Genomic DNA, 24,423 nt, shown 5'->3' with positions numbered 1-24,423 from the left:
ATACTTCAGAGTTATGAATGAGATCAAGAGTCTGACAATCATACAGGCATACATCTTCCAGTTACTGAATATAGTCTTCTTAAGTGCTCAATGATCACTGGAGCTCATCTGTATAATCGCATTACATTACTGTTGAAAATGGGTTGGACATCAAGTCTAACACTTAGTTCTGGAAGTGCATGCAAACTGTACTCGCAGATTCAGGTCAGCAGCCAGAGGCAGACACCAATGTTTCCCAAACAAACATTGCATTACCTAGTAGCCATGTCAACTATTTTAGTTCCAGTCACACAACACACGAATTAATGAGTGTCAAAAATGAAAAATGGAGATCATATGGAAGCTTAAGTAGGGAGCGATAGCACTGTCTGAAGAACTACACAACAATCATTATGAACACACTCCTTGTTTGTTATTTTATATCAACACCCAATGTTTTCTGTTTCTCTTTTTCTACTGAGACACTATTGGCCTGTTCTATATAGCTGGTACAAGTACACACAAACCTATCATAACAACAACTGTGGTTACAGTGACTTAAAATGAAGGTAAAACATCCACAGTTGCAGAGCAGGCAAAACTATTCTGCAAAGATTAAAGACATCCAAACAGGATTAGGTAAATATGATGGACATATCAGACACCAGAGTTTGACCCTTCAACTGAACTAAATATAGACTGACACACTGTCTCTAATGCCATAACAGTGAATAACATATCAGACAAACACAATCCAAAAGCAATATCAACTGAGCTCCAGTGATCATTGAGCACTTAAGAAGACTATATTCAGTAACTAGCTATCAACTTCAATAATCAATAGAGAGACATTTCATGGCATCAGGGTCAGTTTATGACACCATGACTGTTCAGGACAAGATCTAGACATTTGTTAACATAACCAAGCAGCTCTTTGTAAAAATACACATTAATGAAATCTTGGACAAAGGTATGACATAAAAAGCAATGGCATTAGACTAATAAAAGTGACGAGAGTTGAGAATTCATAGCAATCATGGTTTCATAGAATGGTTGCTTAGCATCACATATCAGGCAGTGTACAGCCATAAAGAAATGTGGGAGTGGTGCCTTTCTTCACAAAACGTGCTTCCCCCTCTTGCTGCTCAGCTGGGCAATGTCGCAGTAGGAACCAATAAACAATTTGTTTCTTTATTTATCAGGTTTGTGGGACCATGTGAGCCAAAGTTACTTGGTCATTGAACAAGTTAGTATACAGTCTACAGAATGCTGATTAGAAATTTAAAAAAAAATCAAGAATTATTAAAAATAAAAAAGTGAGAGTTTATAAACATAAATAGAATATTACAGAGAAAATTCCTCAATTGCTTTGAGGAACCCCTACACAGAACATAACGAGTGTACCCTCTTTTTTTTTTTAAGTTTTGCTGAAAGCCTATTGAAAAAGAAACCAACTGAATTCTGCACATCTTTCCTTTATTGAGTTTTAGTATTTACCTGTTGGGAACCTCCAGGTACTAGTTTGGAGAACTGTGCATATCAATATGACATTTAACATCTTACTATGCAAAAGTATGGTAACAACTTCTCTATACAATTGGCCTGCCTAGAATCATGACATAAGGCAGAACAGTGTATTATGGTATGTTTTGACTGTTACAGAAAGGCTCAAGAACTTCCAACAGGTTTTTTGATGATCCATCACTGATGTGGACATGAGACATAAAGCTGTAGAAATAAAGAACACCAAAAGTCATACTTTTTTATAAGATATATTAGTTATGCAACCAGTTTTGACAATGCACTAGTGTCATCTTCAGGCCCCTATACAAAGTGAATGGTGATATTCGATGCTCGGTGCATTAGGACATGTACCATGTGTGGTCTCATGGATCTATATTTATATTTGGCAGCGGTTTTCAGATGGCTAGGTTGCACACATCATGTAAGCAGAAATCCATGAGACCAGTGTAAACGTATTACTTGTCACAATGCACCAAGGGTTGGATATCACAATGCAGTTTTCATAGGGGCCTGAAGATGACCCTAATGTAGTGTCAAAACTGGCTGCATAATGAATATATTTTATAAAAAAATATCGCTTTTGGTATTCCTTATTTCTGCAACATCCAATGGGGGACATCACTTGAAAGCACAGTGTACTAAAGAGAACCTTACTTCCAAATTCAGGAAATTCTTAGCTTCCAATATTAGTCACGAAAATATGTTATTTCATCCAACACACATCTCAACCATGACAGTATATTTAGATAAATTTGAGCCTACAAAAGATGAATACTGACACTTGTTATCCCTGTGCATCATCTGCAAATGAAATAATCTCCACTTGAAGCAGACAAAAACTGTGATCTTAAAATTAAAAATGGTTCAGTTAACATCTGCTAATGTGTATCCCTTCTTCAATGCAGGCTACTTTAAGAAGAAGAAAATCTGTATTGGATTCACTATTGTTAGCACATTTTCAATGTAAAATGGTAATAGTAACAAACAAAATGTGCCTAAAACTTAAGGTCTTGTTACAGTTAGTGTCTTTTGTACAGATATGACCCAGGCATCTGATCAGTTACAAAATGTTCATTTCTTTAACATCTTACATTTTCTAAATTTTTACATCACTACGAAGATATTCTATGAACACCCATTATTGATATTCAAAATATTTAAAAGAAATATTGATACATGGGCAAAAGTATGATACCATAATCTGTTAACAATTTCCACATGAATTATTCTTTGATATAATACATAAATTGCAAAAATATGAAGTCAAGATAACTGGAGTGCTTTCTTCAGAGTAGTTTAATTTCATTGATGCCTTATGCAATAAAAATATCTGTAAGTGTTAATAGCACAAAACATACAATCATAATTATTTTACGAGCATTTGTCACAAATGCAAAAACTGTAACTAAGGGGGTAAATACAATAGCACTATGTGCATTAGTTGCCAATAAACACTGACTAGCAGCAGCAAAGAAACTCTGTGGGTTAATAAATTATTCAACACTATTGCTGCATTACACTATATGAAAAAGCTGTACTCACTTTTCATCAGCGTAAGTAAACTTCATGTCCAAACTGTGCTTGCTCAAGAAGGTTTGCTTGTCGAGTGGAATTTCAATGTTTGAAGGATGTGGAATTGGTTCACCAATGGCCACAAGACAGTGCTGCTGATCAACTGTGGAACAATCACTGTCACTACTGCACTCACCACTGCTCTCCGACTTGATCTTCTTTTTACCAGAAGTACCAGGAAGCACATGGCCAGTGCAATGAATAACCTGAAAATGAAAAAAAAAAACTGCATCTTTGGTGACCATTGCATCTGTTTAGTATTATATAAGAACACACCAACAGCTTTTAAATAGACTGCAATCTCTGTTTATTGCTGCTGCACTAAAATTCATTTAAATTGTATCAATGTAAAGCTGTCTCCAACCCAACTGTTTATTTGAACATCACAGTTCTATAGTACACGTAACTTTGATGGAGATGGTATGCCTTCCATAGATCTTTGAAATGACTTACCCAGCCAGTTGTAAAGGAACTTACAGTTCAACAGACACACTGAATTTCAGAGAAACTTAGCATTTCCATGGGTACATGAACTGAGGTGATTCTACATGGGAATTTGTGTACCAAATTATTTGTCCCAAAAGTTGACAAGAGATACCACACCGCTGACATAAAAAATCACCACCACCCATTTGATCCATTTTTCAACATAAAACTGGTCAACCACCCAAATGGAGTAAGTTTTGTTCACTGAGAAGTGGAATAAGGGGGGAGAGTAAGCCTGATACGAAAGGCAATAGCCTAGGAAATAGTTGAAAGTTTTGCATACTCAGAGCAAATTAGAAACTGAATGGTAAATCATGCACTTTTGAAGTACAGTGTCCTCTCTGGAGCAGAAATACACACCAAAAATAAGAAAATAGGATTTGTGTTTACTGTCTGCCCAACAGTTCCAGCTTGTACCACAGTTCTTTCAGGCTCGTAACTTTCTTGATTGCATCATATATGCATTTGTTTGGCACAGATATTTCCAACTGCCAATAAAGAACTCCCATGGAACCTGAAGGGTGTGTAGAGGGAACAAAATAATGCAGTATATATTTTTTGGTTGATGGCCAATTTCACTTTGAAGGGCTAAAATACACCCCAATAGATAATTTGGCATACTAGATTTGGAAGGAATATCATTGAAACAATGACATATAACAAATGTTCCCTATTTAAAAGTTGATACATAATTAACATTCTTGAAAACTGTATAATCAAATTTTACAATAATTTACAATTTTGCAAAACACTCCATCACCGTTAATTAATTATGGAAAATGAAAACTTTTGTTACAACATCACTCAATGTGCAATAAAGTTAGTTTCTGAAATATCATTGCTGGAAAATAAGTTGTACACAATATGCTGTCAGAGTACTTTCATCATACCTAATTAAAATCTCTAAACATTCATTATTAGCCTACTTGTTTATTTTACTGATGATTTGTTTTATATTTTAAATTGTTATTTTACATTTCACACTTTTTTTCTTCTTTCACATTGGCAACCCTACAAATCTAACAATAATACACATTTTTCTCTCTCGATGGGAAAGAAAACATCTTTCGAATATCGTTCGACCTGACCATATATTTTGTTTACCAGATTTAGATGGTGTCGCAACGACATTCTTTTAAAACTATTATTGCAACGATTTCGTGTCATAACAATGAGTTATTTATTATTTTCAATTAACAAAATACACACATGTGAAATGGTAAACTAAAAAAAATTGCATGTGATACATAAAACAATAGTTTAAAACATAAAACAAATATCAATAAAATAAATAATTACACTAATAATGAATGTTCAGATATTTTAATTAGGTATGTTGAAAATACTCTGACAGCACAGCACGTACAGCTTATTTTACAAAAATGGTATTTCAGAAACCGGTTTTACACAGTGGTGACAAAACTCACGGGATACCTCCCAATATCATGTCATACTTCCTTTTGCCTGGAGTAGTGCAGCAACTCAATGTGGCATGGACTCAAATAGACGTTGGAAGTCCCTTGCTGAAATATTGGGCCATGTCCTATAGCCATCCATAATTGCGAATGTGTTGTTGGTGCAGGATTTTGTGCGTGAACTTATCTCTCAATTATGTTCCATAAATGTTCAATACAATTCATGTCAGGTTATCTGGGGGCCAAATCATTCACTCAAACTGTCGAGAATATTCTTCAAACCATTCTCAAACAACTGTGGCCCGGTGACATGGCGTACTGTCATCCATATAAATTCCATCATTGTTTGGCTGCAAATGGTCTCCAAGAAGCCATACATAATCATTTCTAGTCAATGATCGGTTCATTTGGACTGGAGGACTCAGTCCATTCCATGTAAACATGGCCCACATTGTCATGGAGCCGCCACCAGCTTCCATGCCTTGCTGACGACTTGGGTCCATGGCTTGTGGGATCTGCACCACACTCTAATACTACTGCCAGCTCTTACCAACTAAATTGGGACTCATCTCACCAGGTCACGGTTTTCCAGTCACCTAGGGTCCAACTGATATGGTCATGAGCCCATGAGAGGCACTACAAGCGATGTCACGCTCTTAGCAAAGGCATTTGCATTGATCATCTGCTGCCATAGCCCATCAACACCAAACTACCCTGCACTGTCCTAATATATAAATTCATTGTACGTTCCACATGGATTTTTGGGGTTATTTCACACAGTGTTGCTTTGTCTGTTAGCACTGACAACTCTACTCAAATGCCGCTGCTCTCGGTCATTAAGTGAAGGCCACTGCATTTTCTGTGGCGAGTGGTAATGCTTGAAACTTTGTATTTGTAGCACACTTCTGACACTGTGAATCCTGGACTACTGAATTCCCTAACAATTTCCAAAACGGAATGTCCCATGCACCTAACACCAACTACCCTTCCGTGCTCAAAGTCTGTTAATTCCTGTTGTGTGGCCATAACCACATCGTCAACCTTTTGATATGAATCACCTGAGTACAAACAACAATTCTGCTAATGCACTCCCTTTTATACCTAATGTATACTACACCACCACTTTCTGTATACACGCATATCGCTATACTATGGCACTCATCAACTCAGTGCATTACAAATGGATGTATGTAGCTTGGAAGATTCTTTAATTTATGTTACAATAAAGTTTTCATACTTCAGAATTAATTAATGGCAGTGGAATATTTTGCAAAATTTCAAATTATTATGAAATTTGATTACACAGTTTTCAGGAATGTTAGTTACATGTCAACTTTTATACGAGAAACATTTTTTATACACCACCGTTTTGAAGACATTCCCTCCAAATCTAATATTCCAAATTACCTTTTGGGGTTTGTTTTAACTCTTAAAAGTGAAATTAGGCACAAACAGAAAAATACAAATTGCATTATTCTGCCTCCTCTACACACCCTCCAAATTTCATCAAGATTGCTCATTGACACTTGGGAATGTTCCTGTGTCAGCAATTTTCTGATCTCTATATGTGAGAAATGTCTTTTCCAGCCCCATTCTAATGGAAAAGAGTTTAGTTACCACAGATGATTTCCATTGCAAATGTCATCAATTACCAATCAACTTGTCATAATCCATTCAACAAATTGTTTTCATTTATACACAGCTACCGATTCAGTTCCATGGCAACTGGTGCTGTCATTATGTCACTGAGATGAAAGGAATTTGAGTATGCTGATTTTCTATTTGAATTGCGGCCCATCAATGTTCTAAACTACTGTGCATTTTCTGGAACAGTTGAAAAAGACTTGGAAGTCTAAATGAGCAAGACATCAGCCTGCTTCATCCTGACCCTGCATAATAATATGTGACGGAATAGTACCATATTCACTTGAAAGTAATTTTTGTCTTGTCTAGCCTTACAAATAAGTGTCTTACTCTCTTACATCAGATTGGTGACAGGATTATGAAAATGTACTTTAATTCGTGGTACATTATAATCCACAATTGTTAACTTTGAACCATCACTGGGGCATAGACAGAGAGAAATTAGAAAGAGACGAAATGCGAAACTACACATACAATTGATTACATTCAAATTCGGAGCATTTCAACAACTGTATCTACACAGGGACTGAATTCTTTTTTTTAATTAACATCTCAAACAACTAGTGCCAATAACATTTTCTAGAAGGATGCAGAGGCTCCTCTTGTAGTAACAGGTAGCATTACTGGAATATAAAAATATAAAAGAGCAAAACTTAATAAAATAAGAGTCTCATCAACTGAGTGCTAATGATAAATGGGTGATTGCTTTACTAGTCAACAGCAGAATATTAAGCAGTTGTGGAACATAGCTTTGCAGGCTGTGTAAATGTCAGTGACTGTTAAAGGAAGTAGTTTATGGTGGTGTGAAATGACTACTTGTATCATATTGAGTGGTAATGGCCTCTAAGGAGAGGAAACTTCAACTTCAATGACCATGCGAGAACTTGACATCTAGCCCTAGCCTGTCATATAGATGCAATTAACTGCTGTCAATATATTTCTTCAGCCTCAACAAGTTGCATGAAATGCATGCTGTTCTAACAATAATTCACCAAAGCTTATTTTTATATATTTTATTTGCACTACTGGTTTTGAGTAATGGTTCATTCTATTATAAGTGTCACAAACACACCATGTTTTGTTGTAATTATAATTTTTTACTCACATTGTAAGACCTTAAGAGGTTATTTTTTAATTAGATCTACTTTTGTTTTGTTACATTTATATATTTGATGCATCCGTTTATATTGTATATTAAATTTACAATTGTATTTTGTTCTGAATTGTCTACTACTGATAAGAATTTTGTCAAATTTCTCATTTTTGCTTAATACTTATGAGTTCTGTTTGATCATTTAAAATGTTGTTTCAATTTGTTGTCAAGTGTATGTAGATTTCTGTTTCCTCTAAGATGTTCATGTACTTTCCTTTTTTGGCTCTATGAAAAATTGAAATATTAGTGCTTTATTTAGTGTACAGTGTCCATTATCTCAAAGAAGCTTACTTTCCATGCAAGTAAAGTTGAAACTTGGTGCAGTGGCTGATGGGAGCAACTGTAAAGGCATTTCCCAATTATGGCCATTCTCATCAGCCACTCCACAAAGTGTCAACTTGGTTTGCATGGGCAGTACTAAATGTAGATAGGTAGTTTGTTGCTTTGATTTATATGTTTGTTGTATCTTACAGTAAATTTTCATTATATTGTCCACTGTAGAACTTGTCACACTTAATTTTGTGCATTCCTGACGAGCCACATTTCTGACTTCTGTCTGTTCTGTGTATTATGTTATTTCCTATCATTCTCTTTGCAGAATTTTAACATTAATACTGCAAAATGTGTTACTTATTTTGTGACAAATATTGCCTATACATGGTAACATAATGAATTTTTGCTTCTTCTTTTTTCTTGCCTACCTTCACTAACATTATTTCACTTTTTTTTTTTTTTTTGATTTAGCCTTGATTTTGTTTTTGTGTATTTCATTTACCATATTTTATGTCTGTAATAAGTGACTTTATCAGCCCTTCGGATTTGCTCCCTGAAAAGTTTATTTTCTAAGTGATCTTCCTTCAAGGCAGCTTCCTGGAGTCACCACATCATTCTGCTTGCCTCTCTTTCCTCGGAGAGTGGAATATTTGTGTGATAGCACTATGTCTAGGACATTGTTCAGTTCATGTATTCATGGTTGGCTAACCTTGTTTCATTTTATTTCTTATGTTGTTTATGGTTTCAATAAGTAGTAAATTGAGTCTTTATTCTGTTCTGATCCATGGTACTTTTAACTATGTATTTCTTGGTGTATTTATAGTAATAGCTAAGCAGTTTATTGGTTATTTCTAATAAGTAAGCATGCTGGACTATTTCTATAATTTACAGCAGCAATAGCAATTCCGTATTTGCTTATTTTGGTTTGTGTTCCCAGTTTAGGTGCTTGCTGAGCATTACTATACAATTATTCATTCCCTTATTAGAAAGTGAAAATCACTTTTCTTAACTGCTTATTTAGTAAGTGTCTGAATTTTGTTTGTTGTTCACTTTTCTATTCTCACAATGTTATTCCCTCTGAAAAATTCTTTTGTTTTGTAATACAGTCATCTTCATGCATAACTACAATTGTACCACCTTTGACTGCTTTTATCTCTCTAGCATCAGATGATCACATTTTATTGTTGATGCTTTTAAATTAATGATTTCATAAATATTATTTCTACAATTTTCATACTCCTGTAGTGGGTCTGTTAAAAACTGTTGGTAATGTCGCCATATCATATGCTGCTTTACTATAGGCAATTACAGATTTAATATTAGCATCATTAAATGCTGGGTCGTATTGCAGCTTCATCCTTTATGCAATAACTCCATTTCTTTAGGGTAAAATTTTATAACAGTAAGACTGCTTAGTCTAGAATGAAATTTTCACTCTTCGAGAGAGAGTTGCTGATATGAAACTTCCTGGCAAATTGAAACTGTGTGCCAGACCAAGACTCGAACTCGGAACATGCTATGTCTCCGCAATAAGTGCTGCAGAGATTGGCAACTTGCTTTAAATGTTCAGAAATGTAAAATTTGCACTTCACAAAACAAAAAAATGTAGTAACCTAGTGAGTACAATATCAATGAGTCAGGAATTGACCAACTCGTACAAATACCATACATACATTAATCCTTGTTCCATAGATCATGAATGTCACATTTCAAATGATGTGGAACATGTCACTTTAACGTAAGTTAACAGTTTATAGGGACACGAAATGGAATGATCACATAGGTTCAGTCATGGATAAAGCAGGTGGTAGACTTTGGTTTATTGGTAGAATAATGGGGAACTGCAATCAATCTACAAAAGAGATTGCTTACAAATCACTCATTCTAGAATATTGGTCAAGTGTGTGGGGCCTGTATCACATAGGACTACAGAGGATATTGAGCTCATACAGAGAAGGGCAGCACAAATGGACACAGGTTGACATAATCTGTGGGAGAGTGTCGCAGAGATAATGAAGGAACTGAACTGGAAGCCTTTTGAAGAAAGGTGTATACTATCCCAAGAAAGTCTGTTAATCAAGCTTCAAGAACTAGCTTTAAATGATTAGTCTAGGAATATACTGCAACTTCCTACATATTGCTCACATAGCGATCATTAGGATAAGATTAGAATAGTTACTGCACACACAGAGGCATTCAAACAATCATTCTTCCCATGCTCCATATGTGAATGGAGCAGGAAGAAACCCTAATAACAGGTACAATAGGACATACCCTCACCCGTGCACCTCACAGTGGTTTCCAGAGTTTAGATGTAATGAGTGACAGGATATAACAAAAAAAGGAGAACAAACTGTGGGAGTTTAAAAATAAAAAAAGAGCCCTGTTCATTCACAAAACTGGGCTTCACAAATGACGATTGTTGTCTTCATTGCAAGAATGCTGTCAAATGTATGATATTGGAAGACTAAAAGATATTCACAGAGGAGAAGTAAATTGAATAGTGTCTGGACAGGGTTCTGCCAACTCATGAAAAAATCTGCCTGCACTTGAAGGTAGAAATGTGATCTCTAAGCTATCAAACTGCTAGTGCTGACTTGAAATTGGCAGAGCAATATGACTGCCCCAATAGGCCTTCAGGCCATTCACTTAAATGAAGAAAAGAATGGAACAACTGCAGTTTCACACAAGAATGAATGCAGTTCTACACAAGAGGCAAATTCTCAGACATGTGTATATTACAGATACTTGGAGCCAGGATCCAGATCTCTCTTCCCCCCCCCCCCCCCCCCTCCCCCTAAACAGTATCAAGATGTGTCACTACTTGCCACATATAAGGAACTTTATTATTATTATTATTCTACATAACTGACTTCTGAGGAAACAGCTTTGCTGTATGGAGAAGATTCTCTGACAAACTGTCACATTCATTCATAGACTGCAAATAATTTCAGTGGCATAAGTTCACTTTCAGATACGCTCTATACTCAAGTTGGCCTTCTTCATCAGTCACTGAAGAGAACATTGCTTCACTATGGAAATTCTGGCTGCAAAGTGTGATGTCTAGTCTAGTTTCTATCAAAATAATTATATTATTCTAGTGGAATAGTGTAAACTAACTGGAGGCTTTAAAAGAAATGAAGTTATGAATGGTGGGCTCCATATGGTTCCCAAGTCGTGCAGCGACTATAAACCATAAAATTACCAAATATGCAGCAACCAGTGGCAAAATCATGTTTTATTTATTCACTTTTGCAAATCGATTTCAACTGATTAACAGCCATCATCGGTGCTTTCAACCAATATAAACTAATCAGGGCACATATTGGTTGAAAGCACTGCTGATGGCTGTTAATCAGTTTGAATCGATTTGCAAAAGTGAATAAATAAAACATGATTTTGCGACTGGTTGCTGCATATTTGGTAATTTTAAGAAATGAAGTTATTTTCTACATTTTCTTTTTTACATTTGCAACAAGATTACTGGAGGTGGGACACATTTTTGTTTTGAAGAAAGCTTAGAGATGATTTAGTTATGCTTTGCTTAACTTAGCATACAAAGTTTTAACTGTAATTATTGTGGAAATAATGAGGAACTTATTTCAAGTTGACCTCCTCCTGAACTGAACATGAATATTTGGTGCTAATTTTCAGCAACTGATAGGTACTCTTCTTCACTGTCTCTTCCTACAATACTAATCTGTTTCTTGCAAATGTGTTACTTATTTACTACCACTTCTCCTGTGTCAGCACTTCTGATCTGAGTTGGTTCCCACTCTTCTCACCTCTTTGCAGGTGTTCTGCCGCTTATTACTTGTTCTTGGTAAGACTAATACTTAAGGGTAGTGGTCATGTGACTCTTGGGGTGGTGGTGGTGGTGGTGGTGGTGGTGGTGGTGGTGGTGGTGCTGTCAGCATTAGAGAAAAGAGTACTCAACTGTATTACCTTAACATTACACACTTTTTCTGTAATTCTTCTGCATACTACCATCAACTTTAGCTGCACAGTAATAAGAAAACAGTGAAAAACAATTACGTGGGTATAATGCGTGTTTTATATTCAACTCACCTTATAAGTAGCTGACTTTATATTTACATTTCTGCCTTTGCTAGTCAAAGTGCATTTCATCCTAATGAAGAAAGAACGTGGAATAGAAGGCACAGCTGGAGTCTTGATGGAGAGAATCTCTTTAATTTCCTCATGGTCACAGGGATGGCTGAATTCATATATACTGTGGCCCATAAGATCAATCTGGAAGCAAATGTTGTAAATGTTACCACAATGGATACTATAAATAATAAATTTGTACATTATCACCTTCTAACAACACACTAGTACCAAGAAAATAACATCCATTGTAGCAGAGATGTTGAGCTGCAGAAACGCACAACAAAATGACTGTCTAACAGGTTAAGTTTATCACCAAAAAGGCCTTCATTGAAATCAGACTACACACACACACACACACACACACACACACACACACACACACACACGCACGCACGGGAGGGGGGGGGGGGGGGGGGGGGAAGGGAAGAAAAAAGAAGGTCAGCATCACCCCTATATGATGAGTAGCAATCTATCCTTTTCATACTATTGTCATTATTCCATCCTGTATTTCCCGTTGTTTGATTATTTTGCTTTCCCGGAAATAACAAACTTGTCACAAATATGGCTTCCTACCTGGAAAAGAATACATTATTAGGGCAAGAAACGCCTAGCAGCTTTGCGCGCGCGCGCGCGCGCGCGCGCGCGTGCGTGTGTGTGTGTGTGTGTGTGTGTGTGTGTGTGTGTGTGTGTGTGTGTGTGTGTGAAGGGTAATACATATACGTAAATGAATATTAGCTCTAGTATCAAGTCTATAGTCCTCATGGCTGCTGGACTGACTGCTGAAAGCCCCGATGGCATTTAACCCTCAAACATGGGGAAAGGGTGGGGTGGAAGGACTGGTCAAGTACTTCCAGGGATGGTGATGAGTGTAAGGAAGGGGTGGATTTGACAAGTATGTATAACTCGGGCATGCATGACAAAATATAAACCAAACATAGCACATAAATGGCTTACTGTCTAGAAAAGAAAATACTATGTGGAAAAACGCTGCTACCATCCCCATTTCTGGGTGGTGGTGGTGGTTCGGAACTGTTGGTATAGGCATAAATCTGAAATGCTTGAAACAATTTCAACCAAACTTGGTATATGTGAGTGAGTGAGAGAGTGGAGCAAGAATAACAAGAGTTCATTTGTGAGTCCTTTACCACCCAAGATGTAAATACGGACATGTGAGCGGCTTTTTTTTTTTTTTTTTTTTAAAGTAATATATGAGAATGGTTAAAGCTTCAGCAGAGAAAAAAATGTTAAATGACATGAGTTGAGTAGATCAATCTTTCATCAAGGAAAACACAGATACAGATAAAAGATGGGCTTTATCTATAATCTTCACTTCCCCCCCCCCCCCCCCCCTCACACAATGGTTCCAAGTGGCATGCACCCTATCTAAGGCCTCCTCCAACTATATCCTCTTTCCTTTCCAGAATACGAGATCTTTGTTTCTAGACAGCAGGAGTATTATCAATACAGAATTACATTTCCTGAAACAAAGGATTGCTCACCTCATCTGTCAATTAAAATTTCTGAATGGAACTAAGCAGTTCATACTTTATGATAAATAATATTTCCATATTCCATTTCAGAAGTCACATATTTCCATATATTAGTTTTGAAAAAAATATTATTCTACAGTGTTTTAATTACACCCAGTTAAACCTATATCATTGTGAATAACCATAGCATATGTATTAATAGAGAGCAAAATAAAACGAACAGCATTTTCCAGTAAGTTTCTGGTATTATTTCACTAAGTTACCATTTGGATTGCAATGAGAAACATTTTTCCATCAGCAAACTGATATATGCAATTACATGCTTTGATATTGATCTTTTTCTGGAGACATTAAAAACATTTTGCTTTTAGCTCTATAATGATTGCATGTTCACAAACATGTAATCAATAGTATACAAAACAGCAGCAATATCAGATAAAATCATACGTTACAAACTACCCTCTTTCATGTACTTTATATTGATTGGTACTCAACGGTACAAGTACACATCATAGGTCAGAATATGGTCATTACCTTGTAACATTTGACATATAGCACAACATACCTGAGGAATACCAAGGTACTCATTAATGTTATCTGACAGGAAAATCATGTCTCCATCTGCAGACAGGACCAACAGAAAGCCTTCCAGTGCCTTTAAGAATAGGGGATCACTGATAGCATCAGCCTTACAGTCAGTCGGTTCCGGAGCTAAAAAGACAAAAATTAAAATAAAATGTCTGTTCAAGTATAAAATACAAACAAATACATTAATATTAACAGGCAAAGCGGCAACATCTACCACATCTGTCAATACCTGATACCTTCAGGAAACATTCAAAAGCAAATGTGAAATTTTTGCACTCCTTATCAAAAGTTTATCTACAATAAAAGCTGAAAGGAAGAGAGGACATAAAAGGTTAGCAGAAGTAGCAAAGTGAGGCTTAAATCAGTTGGAATCAACAGACAACGGGCATGCCTAAACAGAGCCAGCAAACAAGATAAATGCTTATGAGGATTATCTATTAACTAACATAGGAGGCAAGACCAACCTATTTATACATAAAAAATTTTAATTGTTTGACTATGGTGACTCAGTTTACATGTAATTAAATTTTTATCACATTACTTCATTTGCTCGATACTGCAAGGCTTAAGTCAGCTTGAACGGTAATGACTTCCAGTTTTTGTAAGATTTTTTTCTTTTACTTTTTTTAATGGTCATAATAATAATAATAATAATAATAATAATGGAACGTGTCTAGCTTGAAGCAACTCTGAAAATATCCTAATATCTTGTAAAAGAGCATGCCAACAAATTTACTAAACTTAACAATCAAGTAAAATAATAATTATATGCCGAGTTTTATATGTAATTTCATCTCACACTCTCATCATGTCATAAAATGACAAATTTCAGAGCCCTGTCCTCAGAGACCAAAGTTCTCTGGTCCCACTGTGTAAGAATCAACTTCAAAATGGTTTACTTTACTTTCGTGGTTGCTGTCTCAAGTTCTGTGACAATTTGAAATTGTTTCATTTCATTTCAGTTAGAGATGTCTTCTCGATGTGGTACGTTAACTTTTACAGTGGACGAGTGAGCTAAGTCATCATTTTTGAAGGGTCCAACATGGCTACTCACATTACTGTACGTACACCTGTTGTGTCAAGTGGCTTGGCGGCTGTATCAAACTCCTTACACACATTTCTTGAGTTAGAGCATGAGAGTGCACAAGTTAGTCCCTGCACTGCAAATTTCAATATGTAGCAGATACACAAGACATTATTCATATTTAAAGCCCCCGGTGGTACATTTCCTCAGAGTTCCCCCGGAAGACCCATAACTAACTAAACTGCATGACTGAAGTTATTAGAAGATATCCACATTATTATATAATGACAAGACATTTCTACCAAAAATCTCAAAAAGTTATTGACAAATTTATTCCAAATTTGTACACAATGCCCTAATAAACGTTCAGAGAGGGATAGGCTATACACATTCTTTAAAATAAGTTAAATGTGAGTGTGAGGAAGAAAATGCTATGATGTGCAAACCTGTAGTTTAGTTTTCTTTCTCACAGTCAGTTTTAACTATGATAGCAGGGTATTTAAACCATTAGACAAACTGCGTGTGTCTGACACATACTGAGCACACTCTTCCTCCCCCTCTATATGTGTACCTCTTCCTCCCTCTGACCACCCACCTCATCCTTCTCTCTCTATCTATCTCTTCCTCCCCCCCCCCCTCTCTCTTCATCTCCTCCTCTCCCCATCTTCATCCATTTCTTCCACCCCCACTAACTCTGATCATTCCTTCCTCCTCCTTCCTCTGACCATATCCTCCTCCCCCTCTCTCTTTCCATTTCTGCCTCCCCTCTTCCTTATTCACCTGCCCATTATCCGTCTGCACCTTCCACCAGCCTCACGCTTCTCCCCCCCCCCCCTCCTCCACTCTGTCCGTTCCCCCCCCCCCCCCCATCCTCACTATGTTCATCCCCTACCCTACCAATCACAACCTATCCCCAGCAATGCTCATTGGCATGTGTACCCTACATTACACGTCAATAAAGCAGGCTGATAATTCCCACAACATGTCATGCAGGACAGACTACGCATTAGAGCTTGAAAATCATTTATTTGCCCCTGTTGTACAGGCTACCACGCCAAGCAGGTAGATATTACTCCAACACAACATGCCTGCCAAGCATGGCAGCCTACATGTAGTGCCCATAAAACCATGTGTTGCCCCTGCCGTGTAGGTTGCCCAACAAAGAAGCTTGATTTGGCAGGCTGATACTTTTCTCACACAATATACCTGTCATGAGGGGCAGCCTACACGCCAGGTGCTGAAAAAAAAGAAGCAGCTTTTTTGCCTCCATCTCCACTCCTATTGCAGATAGGAAGTTTATAAACCTCACTGTGTTGACACTTGTGAGGCTGGCTGTTTCAATGTCAGTATGGTTGAAACTGATCCAGGGCTTTGGAAGGAGATCCCAGACATACACATATACAGACTCTCTGCATGCACACACCCTGAATCCCCCAGGACAAAAGCATTTACAAAAGACTCGTTTAAGTCCATCACACATTTTCAATGGAAACTCATACAGACAAAGAATTAGCAAATGGTAAGCACTGACAGAGACTGAAGTCAGCACCAGAAAAGAGCCAAAGTGACTTAAATTTTTAAAAAAGGAACACTGGAGGAAAAAATTAAGAGAGCAACCTGGGAACTCCAAATATTTAAACAGAACAATATTCACTGCTTAGCAATCAGTCAATATACTGGTATATAATAGTCGCTACACCCAGTGGTTGCTAATGTAACAGCAACGCTGCAAGATCTTATTTATATTTGCAAACTCATGTGCTTGCTCTCCTTTCTGCATTGGTAGAGTTCACTTGGGACAGATAAGACTTAAGTGATGATTTTATGGTTATGATTGAGCAGTGGCAGAGACTTGCACATCACATCTCCATGCATACAGAGACTGCGAACATAGAGATGACATCATAGGAACTATTGGAGAGTTTAAAGTGGGTATACAGAGCTCATTTCCAACATCTGGTCCACAGCAAACCTTATTTCTTAAAGTCATTCTTAACACTTTCAACATCTTCCACTCCAATTTGTCTTCTTCCTGTATTCTGTATAACCACAGCAAACATGTTCATTTCTTCCCAAATACTATGCAATGAATGCTGGGTTCATTTCCATAGCTGCCTTTGCAATATGGTCTATAACTGAGTTTCTCTCTTGTGGGGGTCCGACAGCTGATGCTGCATTTCGCATCTCTGTCACCATTCTTCTTCATAATCTATTTATCTTCTCCCCATCCCTTCTTGGATCCCCTTAACCACAATTAATGTCATCGTCCTCCTCCTCCTCTGATTATCCTAGCTATCTTTCTTCTATTATATCTGCAATACTATAATAAGTCTGCATCCTTTCTCTTATTTATTCATTTCTTAGAAGGTGAAATTGGGGAATTCTATATGCTCTTCTCAAGTGCTCCATTTCTAAAGCTCTAGGTCTCTTTTCTAGTGTCTTCTGCTATTTTGCAGAGACAAATCAGATGAACTTTGCCTCCACCTCCCCACACCTACCAATTTAAATTGTCAAGTGCAGACATGTAAGCTTGACAAAGAGTACAACCTTGAGACTTTAGCAAGTAGCATGTGTGTTCCATTACATTACTACAATTTGTTATACTTAAACTAGTAGAACTATCCATAAATAGCTCAATCTTTCATTCCTTTACCATCTTTTTTTGCCTTTATACTCATCTTGTAAATTATGGGACAGTAAAACAAAAAGCAGAATTTCCTGCATTCTGAAATAACAAAACAAGATAATCGGAATGCTGTCAAAACAGGATAGAAAAGAAATATCGAAGCAACACAGCTGAGGAAGCAATGAAACACTGCTGACACTGCTTCTGTGCAAACTGCTGAAAGCCCTGCCATCCAATAACGAGCATAACTTCTTTTAGAGCTGTGCTGATGACAACAAGGACCACTATAACACTTCCAAAACCCCATTTTACTTGTCCAACAAAAAGGACTTACAAGTTCGCTGTTGCCAACTACATCAGTTTCCAAGTACAATTATGTAAACAACTGCCAAACAAACTACAGTTGGAGCATGTTTTTAACATATGATGAAGAACAAGGCATTTATTTCCAGTTATTACGCTCAGTTTGAGGGAAAGAAAGGCACTGGACTTTATTTAAGGAACAGCTGTAGCAAATAAAGAAAAGGCTAAATCAGTCAGCTGCAAATATGAGATTAGGAGCGCAAGTATTGTAAGCACCCCTATATTGGCTTCAAACAACATGACAATATATTCTTAGATTTTTTTCAGCACCTCAAAAGTTTATTCCGCACCATACTGTCAATACGCAGAATTCTAAACTGTAGAAGTAGTGAAAACTTGTTTAATGCAACAGCATACTAGCCATTTAAATGTGAAGAGTATTAAACATAATAGTATCATTCATTTCCTAACTCATTCACAATGTTACACACTGTCTTTCTCAAAGACATAGTAGCTGCTAACAGCACTGCCCTTGCAATATTAAAAATGAAAGCATTTAAGAGGTTCATTCCTGAAACAAATCCACAGTTATGCATGAAAAGGTAACTGGATGTCATAAACAGTTGATCTTTCAGCCATTTTGCAAAGTTGGAACAGGAAACCCGTTCATATCATGGTGGACGAGACAAACGGCAATATAGGATGGAACTGAAATACATATGGGATACAAAAGATTTTGTTTGAGGAGCTGAGAAAGTGCTGGGTGGATGAGACAGAGCTGCAGTTGATAAGCTGTAGACAATGGGAGGAGTAAGTGCAGAAAGAAGTGTACATAGGGTAAGTGAGACATGTAGGCAAAAGGGAAGGGAACGAGAAGAACACGGACTAGAGAATAACTAGGGCAAAATTAAGAAAATAAAAAGAAATGGCCAAAGAAATTCAGAGGAAGAGAATTCAAAGGAAGAGAAGGGGGGAAACTGGAAACAGTAAAACATGGGATAACAAGCAGGAGACAAAGCACAAATAGGTGTGTTGGAGATGCTATATGGAGTGAGCGGACAACAAGAGGATAGACTGAACATTCGAAGACCAACTAGATGAAAGGGGTAATGCACAAGTTGTGGAACAACTTCTTAGCAATGGAGTTCTAAGATGCAAGTAATCTGAGAAGAATCAAGATACCTGAATCAAGTGGTCTTATAATCATTCTGTAATGAAGCACATCAGATCAATGCTGCAACTAGTCTCTCGGCTTCTGTTAACACTTAGTGATGATTTTCAGGTGACGTATGACCAGTTTAATATTTTTAACCCTGCTGATCTGTTCGAATTTATTTCAGCAGTATACTGGCTGGGGAAATATGAGATCTGTCATAATTGGGCACAAAGTGGAAAATAAATTCCTGACAATTCATTTATGAAAATGCAATTATTAATCTCTGTATACAGCTGGACACAAGTTTAAATAATAATAATAATAATAATAATAATAATAATAATAACGACAACATAGCACGAATTGACGACTCTCGCTTGACCAACAAAATCTTCCCCATCATCAACGGAACCCGACAATCCAAAATATGTTGGCTGGTAGAGACAAAAAGTGACCTCACACAAATCGGTTTTGATCTCTGGCAACTACACGGATTATACACAGGGAGAAAAACATTACACATATTTCATACCGAAGAATCCAACAGGAAGAAATTTGAAACTTTAAAAACGCATGCTCGCAAGACAGGCCTGGATAGAAAGGATGAGGAAGTTTTGGGAACATAAGAAAGCCAAGAAAGCCAGTGCTAAGTAATGGCTCCACGTGATCCTTAGCGAGCGAAACGACATGTATATATCCATCACTTCAGCGTAACTTCCGATAATTTATACTTTCGATACAACTGCATAAAGAACACTTGTTGACATGTATGAGCGATGTAATGGTACAGAAATGGGTGAGGGTTTTTAAAGATGACAGAAAAATGTGCATTATGAGGAACGAACTGGAATGAAGAGAGAGAAAATAGACGCTTTACGATGAGTTTTTTCCAGTATAAAAAGTGGGCTTTATGCAATTGTTACAGAATGTTTAAATTATCGAAAGTTATGCTCAGGCGGTAGATTTCTATGAGGATGGTATTCAACGTTGGTTGTACAATACGGTAAGTACTTTAATATTCGTGGGAATTAGGTAGAAAATTTAAAGTAGAGGATATCATGCAAAAATAAAATTAAGTAAGTAATAAAATTAAGTAAGTCTACTTGTTTTAATTTTATTTCAAAATGGTTCTTACTTAAAAACACGTCTCGTAATATACGTTACACTTCTGTTCGTATCTTAATGTGGGACACTGAAAAAAGATTCAGTTACAAAGATACAGTATACAAAATTCCAGCACAATATTACTATTCATTGGTTACCGTCTGCACCCAAGTAGATGACGTGGGCTTTTCAATGGTGTGTTATATTTTGAAGAAAACCCTTTTCCATAATAAGCCGCGTAGTTACGAAACATTAAACTAATTGCAAAGACAACGTTTCGGGCGAATTTGTAGTGGTTCCTTCACGACGACAAAATTTATTTAGTTCAGTCGCCCTGAAAAACGCTGCAAAAGTCAATCGAAACGTTAGCTTTGTAATATTTCATTTTTCGTAATGAGATGGCCTTTAATATCCAAAATGATTTTATTCAAGCTGGTACTGGCCGTGGAGCCCTACTCTCTTCTGCCTGTTATAGTTTCCACACAAGCTCGTCTAAAGTTTTTTTTTTTTCTGTGGCACACTGTTAAGACACCAAAAGTATATTCAAGTTTTAGGATATTCTTGAAAATCCTCGTCATTCATCCGCTCACGGAAAGTGTGTTGTTTTTTTGGTGATTTTAAAACGTCTTCTAACAATACTCTCCTTCTTCACGTCCGTTTGTTTACGTACCTACTGGGATCTACTGAAGTTCTCAAAACATGACCGCGGGTGCAGAAATGTCTAATAAGTTTTAGAAAATGATTACTGACTACTGATATGTCTTTCTTTCGCAGGAGTACATACTTTTTTAGCATATTGTGTCAAAAGCTCTTTAGTTCTGATGTACCCATGATCATTTCCTGTTTTTGTCATCTCTCTTGCTGACTGGCCGTGGTGTTGCATTATACTCATGACATTTTTTATTTTCTCTTGTAATATAATCGATAACAGCAGTGTCATTCGCGAAGTAAGATGACAAACATAGAACTTCCGTGTTGGTTGGTTGCTTGCTGTGGTGGGAGTTCTGGACTATTTTACCGTGTAGATCTTATTAGCGTAACTTCCTTGTTGTAGCAGCTGCTATTCCAAATCATAAAGGTAACGACGTCACATATCACATTCTGATCTTTTAGTTCACTGGTGAGTTCAAGCAGAAATCTCGTACGTTTATTTCTTTCTGGTGTTGCTCCTGGTCCTTTGCCTGCATTAATTTGCGGAATCAGAACATCTAAAGCTTGATTGTCGCAAAGCGTCCTTCATTTTATCATACAGTTTGATGTCAGTATGTTGCTTTGCTTCTCTACATGATTTACTATCGAATCACAGCATGTGATATTTTACTATGTTCATGGTGAGAGTGACGCCCGAAATATATTACGGTCCGTTATCTTACGCCACAAAAGATTTTTTTGCACACCGTGCTATTCCAGGTGGGTAGCAGAAGTAGACGTAGCTGCCACTCCATGGCATGATTTCTTGAAGAAATTGCTTATGTGTTGCTGGCAAAACGATGAGAGAGATCACAATTCTCATTTTTCAAAATTATTACTCACTTGATCCTCACATTCTGAAACCGAACCTTCCGTATCAGAAGCATTCATATAACTTCCATCTCAGCGTCGGTAAGTGTTTCTCATGGTGAAGAACTTACTAAGTTACCACACTACAATAGTCGAGTAATTCACAGAACTTGTTGAGAATGGATGCATTATTATATAAAACTAAGTCCTTGAGAACATATAAACAATTACCTGCTGGGCGAAACTATTTTAATAATCGGAAATTTTATTAGGCCACGAAAAGTTCTCGAAATTATATACGAAGTCAGTGATTTCCACAAATATATCTCCTTTTATAAAAACATTGTGATACAACATTACCGAGAAAAGTGAGTAAGGACACTGGTGTGCAAAACTTCAGTACGAAAGTAACTTTCACATGATGTGTCACTGCCAAATAACGTGGCTGGACCATGTTTGACAATGTTCCTGGATTCATTACTTCTTTCCACCCTCTTCTTATGAGGGTACGTCCAGCATTGTCGATCACGATCATTTTGGTGGCCCAGGTGTTGTGCTGTAGTGAGGCATAATGTTCCATGGGCGTAGTGACCTCCAAATATTTGATGAACACGGTACAATGCCTCAGGGCAGCGTAATAGGTCCGCTGCTTTTCACGATTTACGTAAACGATCTGGTTGATGGTATTGACAGCGGCATTAGACTGTTTGCCGATGATGCTGTAGTCTAAAAGAAAGTAGTATCACACGAAAGTTGTGAACAAATCAATGAGAATTTGCAGAAAATAAATGAGTGGTGTAATGACTGGCAGTTATCTCTCAATATTAGTAAGTGTAACCTACTGCGTATAACAAGGCGAAAATCCCCATTTATGTATGAGTACAAAATAAATGCCCAGTCTTGGGAAGTGGTAACATCCGTCAAATATCTGGGTGTGACTATTCGAAATTACCTCAAATGGAATGATCAGAGCCGGCCGCTGTGACCGAGCGGTTCTAGGTACTTCAGTCCGGAACAGCGCTGCTGCTACGGTCGCAGGTTCGAATCCTGCCTCGGGCATGGAGCGTGTGATGTCCTTAGGTTAGTTAGGTTTAAGTAGTTATAAGTTCTAGGCGACTGATGACCTCAGATGTTAAGTCCCATAGTGCTCAGAGCCATTTGAATGATCAGATTACACATGTAACGGGCAAGGCGAACTCTAGATTGCGGTTTTTTGGTAGAATACTGAAGCGATGCAGTCCTTCAACAAAGGAAATTGCTTACAATACGTTAGTTCGTCCAGTCTTAGAGCACTGTTCGTCTATATGGGGTCCTTACCAGTTGGGTCTCATGCAAGAGATTGAGAAGGTCCAAAGAAGAGCGGCAAGATTCGCCACTGGTACATTTAGCCACCGCGAGAGCGTTACAAATCTCACAGATAGTTTGAAGTGGGACACACTTGCAGAAAGACGACGCGGTAAATGAAAGGGGCTGCTCTATTAAAGTCCGAAATCCGATTTTCGCCGAGAATGTAGAGCATATATTATTACCACCAACTTTCAAATCGCGCAATGATCACCATTCAAAGGTAAGGAAACTAGAGTTCGTACTGAGGCGTTCAGACAGTCGTCGTTCCCTCGCGCAATCCGCGAGTGGAACGGCGGGGGGGAGGGGCGATGCGTCTTTTCGGTAGTGCATTCGGCCCTGTCTTCATTTTGATCGGTAACAACGCGCGGCCGCATCGAATTGTGCCCGTCCTTCCCCCGACGTAAATCCCACTGAATACGCGTGGGACGCGTTGTAGCACGTCCACGTACACAAACGACCACCCAGTAGTCGCAACCGCGCTGGCAAAGAAATGGGACGCCCAGCCACAAGAACCAACCTTGAGGCCACCATGGTAGCACACTGCAGGACATGCACTGCCGTCCGTGGTGATCGCAGTATTGAGAACCATGTCTCGCTGTTTATAATATCCAGGGGACCATAATAAATCATGGTTACTTCAGTGGTATTATTCTGTTTCAATAAAAGCGTCACTGCTTATTTCTTCACTTACCTTCTGTACTGTACTGTATCAGTTCTCTATATGTACGGTCCAAGTCGTTACTTGCCAGTGACACATCATGCGAAAGTTACTTTCGTGCTTCAACCAGTGTAGGTTACGCGCGTTGAATCGGTTTGCAGACAAGACCGTCGAGAGGTGTAGCAGGGCAGATGACCGTCGTCTAGTGGTGATAGCTAGTAAACACCTGACGCTGCAGCTGAGATGAGAAGGCCCTTCGTCGTGGGACCTTGTCTGGTCTTGCGCTCCCTACTGGTGGACAGGTATGAGTTTGCGCACCAGACTGATTTTGCTATCAGGAATAATTTTATCGACTAGTGTGGTCCGTTGCTACTCTATTGCTACATGGACAACTGGAAACGCCTCTCCATACAGTAAATGTCATGTAATATATGTTAATTACAACTTGAAATTAAGAACAGGAGAATAAAT

General features: G+C 37.7%; 1 protein-coding gene across 3 annotated transcripts in view; it reads right to left on the bottom strand.

Annotated features, from left to right (window-relative positions):
* LOC126471774 (protein similar) overlaps positions 1 to 24,423 on the bottom strand; it is a 723,501-nt gene that overhangs the window by 283,644 nt on the left and 415,434 nt on the right. For all 3 annotated transcript variants that reach the window (XM_050099889.1, XM_050099887.1, XM_050099888.1), the window contains exons 3-5: positions 14,212 to 14,357; positions 12,115 to 12,297; positions 3,046 to 3,281 (exon numbers count right to left, since the gene is read on the bottom strand). In XM_050099889.1, coding sequence (XP_049955846.1) covers positions 3,046 to 3,281; positions 12,115 to 12,297; positions 14,212 to 14,357 — 565 coding nt within the window. The remainder of the gene's footprint in view (positions 1 to 3,045; positions 3,282 to 12,114; positions 12,298 to 14,211; positions 14,358 to 24,423) is intronic.

Source organism: Schistocerca serialis, chromosome 1 (genome assembly GCF_023864345.2).
Source record: "Schistocerca serialis cubense isolate TAMUIC-IGC-003099 chromosome 1, iqSchSeri2.2, whole genome shotgun sequence".
Classification (NCBI taxonomy): domain Eukaryota; kingdom Metazoa; phylum Arthropoda; class Insecta; order Orthoptera; family Acrididae; genus Schistocerca; species Schistocerca serialis.
The sequence above is the reverse complement of the archived record's forward strand: the minus strand, read 5'-3'. Positions and strand labels throughout refer to the sequence as shown.